This window comes from Budorcas taxicolor, chromosome 3 (assembly GCF_023091745.1).
Source record: "Budorcas taxicolor isolate Tak-1 chromosome 3, Takin1.1, whole genome shotgun sequence".
Lineage (NCBI taxonomy): Eukaryota > Metazoa > Chordata > Mammalia > Artiodactyla > Bovidae > Budorcas > Budorcas taxicolor.
The window spans coordinates 835935-845054 of record NC_068912.1 but is presented as its reverse complement, the minus strand read 5'-3'; the positions used below and the strand labels follow the sequence as shown (position 1 = coordinate 845054).

The window sequence follows — 9120 nt, the reverse complement described above, 5'->3', positions numbered from 1 at the left end:
CCAGCTTGTGCTTCATCCATCCTGGCATTTCTCATGATGTACTCTGCATATAAGTTAAATAAGCAGGGTGACAATATACAGCTTTGACATACTCATTTCCCAATTTGGAACCAGTCTATTGTTCCCTGTCCAGTTCTTCTTCTTTTTTTTTTTTTAAATTAATTTAATTGGAGGCTAATTACTTTACAATATTACAGTGTTTTTTGCCATATATTGACCCATGTCCAGTTCTAACTGTTATTTCTTGACATGCATATAGCTTTCTTAGGAGGCAGGTCAGGTGGTTTGGTATTCCTTTGACTGTGTTGATCACAACAAACTGGAAAATTCTTAAAGAGATGGTAAATCTTTAATCCAATTTTCTGTTGATGGGCTGGGCTGTATTTCCTTCCTATTATTTGGCCCAAGGCCAAACTGTCCACGCATGCCTCCACCGTCTCCAGACTTCTGGACACTAACAGGAAAGTATGTGTGTTCAAACAGGAGATGACAACAGTGAATATTGGTATTTAAGAAATCATTGAACTGAAATGGATGGAAAAGGATGAATTTAATTCACCTTTTTAGATATAAAGATGACCTTTATATCTACTACTGTGGGCAAGAATCCCTTAGAAGAAATGAAGTAGCCCTCATGGTCAAGGAAAGTGTCCAAAAATGCAGTACTTTGCTGCAATCTTAAAAATGATGGAATGATCTTGGTTCGTTTCTAAGCCAAACTATTCAGTATCACAGTAATCCAAATCTGTGCCCCAACCACTAATGCTAAAGAAGCTGAAGTTGAACTGTTCTATGATACCTACAAGACCTTCTAGAACTAACACCAGAAAAGATGTCCTTTAAATCATAGGGGACTGTATGCAAAAATAGGAAGTCAGGAGGTACCTGGAGTAACAGCAAGTTTGGCCTTGGAGTACAAAATGAAGCAAGGCAAGGCTAACAGAGTTTTACCAAGAGAAAGCACTGGTCATAGCAAATATCCTCTTCAAACAACACAAAAGACTCTACACATGGTCATTACCAGATGGTCAATACTGAAATCAGATTGATTATATTCTTTGCAGTGGAAGATGGAGACGCTCTATACAGTCAGCAAAAACAAGACCAGGTGCTGACTGTGGCTCGGATCAAGAACTACTTATTGCCAAATTCAGACTTAAATTGAAAGAAGTAGGGAAAACCACTAGAACATTCAGATATGACCTAAATTGAACCCCTTTTGACTACACAGTGGAAGTGATAAATAGATTCAAAGGACTGGATGGAGGTTCATGACTTTTACAGGAGGTGGTGATCAACACCATTCCTGAGAGAAAGAAATGCAAAAAGTCAAAATGGTTATCTGAGGAGGTCTTACAAACAGCTGAGAAAAGAAGAGAAGCAAAAGGCACAGGATAAAAGGAAAGATACACATTTGAATGCAGAGTTCCAAAGAATAGTAAGGAGAGATAAGAAAGCCTTCCTCAGTGATCAATGCAAAGAAACACAGGAAAACAAGAGAATGGGAAAGACCTGAGACCTCTTCAGGAAAATTAGATACCAAGGGAACATTTCATGAAAAGTTAGACACAATAAACTACAGAAATGGTATGGACTTAACAGAAGCACAAGATACTAAGAAGAGGTGGGAAGAATACACAGAACTATACAAAAAAGATCATCATGATCTAAATAAACACGATGGTGTGATCACTCACTTAGAGCCAGATATCCTGGAATGAGAAGTCAAGTGGGCCTCAGGAAGCATCATTATGAACAAAGTTAGTGGAGAAAATGGAGTTCCAGCTGAGCTATTTCAAATCCTAAAAGATGATGCTGTAAAAGTGTTGCACTCAAGATGTCAGCAAATTTGGAAAACTCAGCAGTGTCCACAGGACTGGAAAAGGTTAGTTTTCATTCCAATTCCAAAGGAGGGGAGTGCCAATGAATGTTCAAAGTACCACACATTCGTGCTCATTTTATGTGCTAGCAAGATAATGCTCAACATCCTTCAAGCTAGGCATCAACAGTACTTGAACTGAGAACTTACAGATGTACAACCTGGGTTTAGAAAAGGCAGAGGAACCTGACGTGTCCAACATCCATTGGATCATAGAAAAGATAGGAGAATTCCAGAAAAACAACTACTTCTTTTTCATTGACTAAACAAAAGCCTTTGACTGTGTGGATCACAACAAACTATGGAAAATTCTTAAAGAGATGGGACTACCAGGCCACCTAAACTGCCTCCTGAGAAATTTGTATGCAGATCAAGAAGCAACCATTATAAACAGACATGGAACAGGAGACTGGTTCATAATTGGGAAAGAAGAATATCAAGGCTGTACATTGTCACCTTGCTTATTTAACTAATATGCAGAGTACATCATGTGAACCGCCAGGCTAGATGAATCACAAACTGGAATCAAGATTTCTGGGAGAAATATAAACAACCTCAGATATGCAGATGATACCACCCTTATGGTAGAAAGTGAAGAGGAACCAGAGAGCTTCTTAATGAAAGTGAAAAAGCTTTCTTAAAACTCAACCTTCAGAAAACTAAGATCATGGCATCCAGTCTCATCACTTTATGGCAAATAGATGGGGAAACAATGGAAACAGTGAAGGACTTTATTTTCTTTGACTCCAAAATCACTGCAGACAGTGACTACAGCCATGAAAATAAGACACTTGCTTCTTGGTAAAAAAAAAAAAAAAAAAAAAAAAAAGCTATGACAAACAGCCTATTAAAAAGAGACATCACTTTTCTGACAGAGGTCATAAAGTCAAAACTATCATTTTCCCAGTAGTCATGTATGGATGTGAGGGTTGGGCCATAAAGAAGGCTGAGCATGGAAGCATTGATGCTTTCAAATTGTGGGGCTATAGAAAACTCTTGAGAGTCCCTTAAGACAGTAAGGAGATTAAACCAGTCCATCCTAAAGGAGATCAACTCTGAATTTGGAGTTGGAAGGACTGATGCTGAAGCTGAAGCTCCAGTACTTTGCCCACCTGTTGTGAAGAACCGACTCCTTGGGAAAGACCCTGATGCTGGGAAAGATTGAGGGCAGCAGAAGAAGAGGACAGAGGATGAGATGATTGGATGGCATCACTGACTCATGGAGATGAGTTTGCGCAAACTCCAGGGGATAGTGAAGGGTAGGAAAGGCTGGTATCCTGCAGTCCATGGGGTCTCAGAGTCAGACATGACTTAGGTGCTAAACAACAACAGACTGACCAGGCTTTTTATGGGGTAAGGTCCCCTGCTCCAGTCCTGTTGGAGATGGGTACCTAGCCTGTCTGCCTCAGGATGAGATCCTGTTAAGAGCTTTGCTCTAGATGAGGCTGTCTGGATCATAAGAGTTATAGTATCCTGCTTCAGGTAATTTTATCACTGCTTGAACATAAAGCTTGTACACTGATGCCTTAATAGCAGGCTTCCCCACACTCCCCATTTTAAAACAGAAATATCTTAGATATAATGGCTACCATCAAAAAATCCACAAACAAGAAATGCTGGAGTGGGTGTAAATTGGTATAGCCACTATGGAGAACAGTATGGAGGTTCCTTAAAAAGTGAAAAATAGAGCTACCATATGACTCTGCAATCCAACTCCTGGGCATATATCTGGAGAAAGCATGATTGAAAACACATGCATGCCAATGTTCATTGCCTCACTATTTTCAATAACCAGGACATGGAAGCAATCTAAATGGCCATCAACAGAGGAATGGATAAAGAAGATGTGGTTCATATATACAATGGAATATTACTCAGTCATTAAAGAATGAATGATGCCATCTGAAGCAACATGGATGGACATAGAGAGTGTCATACTGAGCCAAGTAAGTTTGACAGAGAAGGAGAAATGTCATGTGACATCCCTTATACATGAAATCTAAGAAAAAATGACACATATGAACTTACTTCCAAAACAGAGAGACTTGCAGACTTAGAAAATGAACTTTTATCGTTGCTAGGAAAGGATAGTTAGGGACTTTGGGAGGTTCATGTATACACTACTATATTTAAAATGGGAACCAAAAGGACTTATTATATAGCACATGGAACTCTGCTCAGTGTTGTGTGCCAACCTGGGTGGGAGGGGTGTTTGAGAGAGAATGAATACATGTATGCGGATGGTGAATCTCTTCCCCATTCACTTGATGCTACCACAACATTGTTAATCAGCTATATCCCAATACAAAATAAAAAAAGTTTTGGGGAAAAAAAAGATAACCATCAAGGATACTGTATAGCACTGATAACAAAGTGGTGAATGGTGAACGATGCAGCCGGATTCGTGGTCTCCAAAGGAGAAGCTTTAACTCTGGGACCAAAGACAGTCTCAGTCACTCATAACTTTGTGTAGATTTTTATTTAAAGTGCAAGTGACAGAAAAAGCTTCTGACATAGACATCAGAAGGGGTTAGGTGAGTATCCACCTCACTAGTTTAAGTGGGGCCTTACATATTTCTTAACTGGCTGCTGAGAATAGATAAAAAGAACACCTCAAGGTTGTAAGAGTTCCACCAGACCCTTTCCCAAGGCATACATCCTGGGATAACTTTTGCCACAAGATTAGCCAGGGAGGAAGTGTTCTGGGCAACGTCTCTGGGCAAGGTATACTGTTGCTATGTAATCAGGGGTACAAGTCTTGAGAAACAGGTTCCCAGGTAATATTTGTTACAGTTATAATCATTAACATAGAGCCTAAGAAAAAGAAGGCAAGGTAGGAATACCAGACCACCTTACCTGCCTCCTGAGAAATATGTATGCAGCTCAGGAAGCAACAGTTAGAACTGGACATGGAACAACAGACTGGTTCCAAATTGGGAAAAGAGTACATCAAGGCTGTATATTGTCACCCTGCTTATTTAACTTATACACAGAGTACATCATGTGAAGTGCCGGTTTGGATGAAGCACAAGCTGGAATCAAGGCTGCCAGGAGAAATATCAATAACCTCAGATATGTAGATGGCACCACCCTTATGGAAGAAAGGGAAGAAGAACTAAAGAGCCTCTTGATGAAAGTGAAAGAGGTGAGTGAAAAAGCTGGCTTAATGCTCAACATTCAGAAAACTAAGATCATGGCATCCGGTCCCATCACTCCATGGGAAATAGATGGAGAAACAGTAGAAACAGTGTCAGACTTTATTTTTTTGGGCTCCAAAATCACTGCAGATGGTGACTGCAGCCATGAAATTAGGAGGAGAAGGGGACGACCGAGGATGAGATGGTTGGATGGCATCACTGACTCGATGGACGTGAGTCTGAGTGGACTCTGGGAGTTGGTGATGGACAGGGAGGCCTGGCATGCTGCAATTCATGGGGTGGCAAAGAGTCGGACACGACTGAGCAACTGAACTGAAGTGAACTTAACTGAACTGAGATGGGGAAACAGTGGAAACAGTGACAGACTATTTTCTTGGACTCCAAAATCACTGTGGCTGGTGACTGCAGCCATGAAATTAAAAGATGCTTACTCCTTGGAAGAAAAGTTATGACCAACCTAGATAGCATATTCAAAAGCAGAGACATTACTTTGCCAACTAAGGTCCATCTAGTCAAGGCTATGGTTTTTCCAGTAGTCATGTATGGATGTGAGAGTTGGACTGTGAAGAAGGCTGAGCACCGAAGAATTGATGCTTTTGAACTGTGGTGTTGGAGAAGACTCTTGAGAGTGCCTTGGACTGCAAGGAGATCCAACCAGTCCATTCTGAAGGAGATCAACCCTGGGATTTCTTTGGAAGGAATGATGCTAAAGCTGAAACTCCAGTACTTTGGCCACCTCATGTGAAGAGCTGACTCATTGGAAAAGACTGTGATGCTGGGAGGGATTGGGGGCAGGAGGAGAAGGGGACGACCGAGGATGAGATGGTTGGATGGCATCACTGACTCGATGGACGTGAGTCTGAGTGGACTCTGGGAGTTGGTGATGGACAGGGAGGCCTGGCATGCTGCAATTCATGGGGTGGCAAAGAGTCGGACACGACTGAGCGACTGAACTGAAGTGAACTTAACTGAACTGAGATGGGGAAACAGTGGAAACAGTGACAGACTATTTTCTTGGACTCCAAAATCACTGTGGCTGGTGACTGCAGCCATGAAATTAAAAGATGCTTGCCCCTTGGAAGAAAAGCTATGATCGACCTAGACAGCATATTAAAAAGCAGAGACATTATTTTGCCATTATTTGTCCATCTAGTCAAAGCTATGTTTTTTCCAGTAGTCATGCATGGATATGAGAGTTGGATAATAAAGAAACTTCAGCACCGAAGAATTGATGCTTTTGATGTGTTGGAGAAGACTCATGAGAGTCCCTTGGACTGCAAGGGGGTCAAACCAGTCAATCCTAAAAGAAATCAGTCCTGAATATTCATTTGAAGGACTGATGTTGAAAGTCCAATATTTTCGCCACCTGATGGGAAGAAATGACTCATGGGAAAAGACCCTGATGCTGGGAAAGATTGAAGGCAGGAGGAGAAGGGGATGACAGAGGATGAGATGGTTGTATGGCAACACCGACTCGATGGACATGAGTTTGAGCAAGCTCTGGGAGTTGGTGATGGACAGGGAAGCCTGGCCTGCTGTATGTAGCCCATGGAATCACAAACAGTCGGACATGACTGAGTGACTGAACTGAACTGAAGAAAAGCATTTCCATGAATAATATACTGTGCTGTGTGTGTGTGTGATCATTTTCCGGGCCTAAAGAAAAGCCAGAAAAATAAAGGCAGATCCGGACGGGCCGGAGGCCAGGCGGACGCGTGCTGCGGGGAGCGCACTTACCATGAACTGTTGGTGAATCTGAACCCCATCGCGCAGCCTCTGGCTTCTGGCCGCCTCACGCGGAAGCTCTACAAATGCATCAAGAAAGCCGTGAAGCAGAAGCAGATTCGGCGCGGGGTGAAGGAGGTTCAGAAATTTATCAACAAAGGCGAGAAAGGGATTATGGTTTTAGCAGGAGACACGTTACCCATTGAGGTATACTGCCATCTCCCAGTTATGTGTGAAGACCGGAATTTACCGTATGTCTATATCCCCTCTAAGACGGACCTGGGTGCAGCCGCTGGCTCTAAGCGCCCCACCTGCGTGATAATGGTCAAGCCCCACGAGGAATACCCGGAGGCCTATGACGAGTGCCTAGAGGAGGTGCAAGCCCTGCCCCGACCCATGTGAAGGAACTTAGGCACAACCTGGGCACCTGCTCCAAAAACAGTTGGCTTGGTGGCGGGCCAGTTGGCTGCCCTCCTGCCGCCCACATTCAGACATCTCCGTGGTCCCGAGGCACGTATTCTTCCTAAGCAGCTCCAACAGCTACTTCACAACAGCAAAGCCAGCATCTTCTCCGACAGTGCTGTTTCCTGTTGAGCTTCAGTGAAGATAGTTTCAAGAATGTGATGTGGGGGAAGTAAATCCTAAAACTAAAAAAAAAAATAAATAAAAAAATAAAGAAAGGCCAGTTCTTGGGCAAGCTACATTGTTGCACAAGGCTTAAGGGAAGCATGAGCAAGAATGTTCACCTCCTTCTTAAAGGGCCCTAAGCTTTAACTCTCTCATTCCCTCCTATTTCTTTTACGAGAATATGGTTGCCAGGGAAAGGGGTGGAGAAATCATCTGTAATTTCCTCCTGCTGGTAAGTGGTGCAGACCCTAAATTGTTAAGGCAACATATTCTCCTTACCCAAATATTCAGGGTCTCTGATCTAGAGGCCCCAAGTAACAGTTGGAGGTGGCTGTGGCGACTGCAGGAGCTTGAACCATTGTAACTTAAAAGTCTCAAGCTGCTTAGGTACAAAATTCATTATACAATTACAGATACAAGGAGCAAACAGCATGAATAAGATGATTACAATTATCAAACTTATCCCAGTTTTTTCAAGATGCAATTTAGTGGGTAACACTGGCACTTTGTGAGGCTCCCATCTGTAAGACAAAGAAAGAGATGATATTCAGTGACTGTTCTTTCTCACTGTGGAAGCATCCCTCCCCCAGGTCGCAGCTGGGTGATGGGTAGAATATCTAGCCTTTCCCTTGCACTGGCCGGTCAGAGTCTGCCCATTCATCTGGTGCAGGTGCCCATCTTTCTCTCAGCTTGCTCCGAGGGAACAGTGAGGACTGGTTGGGAAAGTCCCTGGCCATGTCCCAAACCCGTTGCCAGTCCCTGTCAAAGATGGTCGCCCCACGGCTTCCCTTTTGTCTCATATCACATGCTGGGTGGAGCAGTGTAGCTTGCTTCAAGGCGCCTATGGCCAAATCCTGAAGAGTGGGTACCCCTCTCATTATTGTTTTCATTTGTGCTCTTATGATATGAGACAGTGTTCTGAGTGACTTTACTATACACCAATGGGTCAGAGTTGAAACCCAAAGTGGCTTCCCCTGGTGACTTTACACCACTTCCTTAGTTACCTCCCAGGCTTTCCAAGATACAGTCTAAAGGGATGGGACTGAAATGGTGTGAAGCTCCCATCTGTAAGACAGAAAAAGTGGCATCTGACGCCCTTGTTTTTCTACCAGAGGTGTATCTCTTTGTTCTAGATGGGGGTGGAGACAAGTTTTTCACTAAGTGTCCCTTCCCTGATTGGATTTAACTTGTCTCCTATTGACACAGGTGTACTATCTGTTCTCTTTGACCCTACTCGTTCCACCATCAGGGAGGGGTGGAGATGCACCAGGAGTGGACCTGGTAGCATCCCACGTTGACGTCCAGTCCCTTACCATCAAAGCCTTCATTTTGTTTCCCCCTTTTCTCTGACGCCACCCAGGGTACCACAGGATGGTCTTCTGGAATGTGCCCCATGCCAAAGTCACAAGGGGACCATGAGTACTGTATGTGTTTGTGCCCTGTTGCAGGAAAAGTGATAATTCCAAAAGGACAAATGTGAAACCCAAACGTCTCTTCTGAGAAAAGCCATGCCAATCTATGGAACTGCAAAGGAGGTGATGAAGAGTTGGCCAGCAGTGAAAAGATAGTCTATCCTGTTCATGGAGTGTCAAGGTCAGCCTTTCTATTCCTGTCCCGCAGATTGTACAGAAAGAATATCTAAGGAGCTGAGACCAGAACCACCAGGCATTCTCTGGTCTGCTAAGAGCTAACATTACCAAGGGAAGAAGTGTGCTGCTTTTCCAATTTGTC

The 9120-nt window shown here is 43.2% G+C and overlaps 1 protein-coding gene across 1 annotated transcript; it reads left to right on the top strand.

Moving 5' to 3' along the window:
- Positions 1 to 424: 424 nt before the first annotated feature.
- Positions 425 to 7414, top strand: LOC128044776 (H/ACA ribonucleoprotein complex subunit 2-like). The gene is given in 3 exon segments (XM_052637196.1): positions 425 to 465; positions 6700 to 6737; positions 6740 to 7414. Coding segments are annotated over 3 exon segments (504 nt in total). The 3' UTR covers positions 7165 to 7414.
- The last annotated feature ends 1706 nt before the right edge of the window (positions 7415 to 9120 follow it).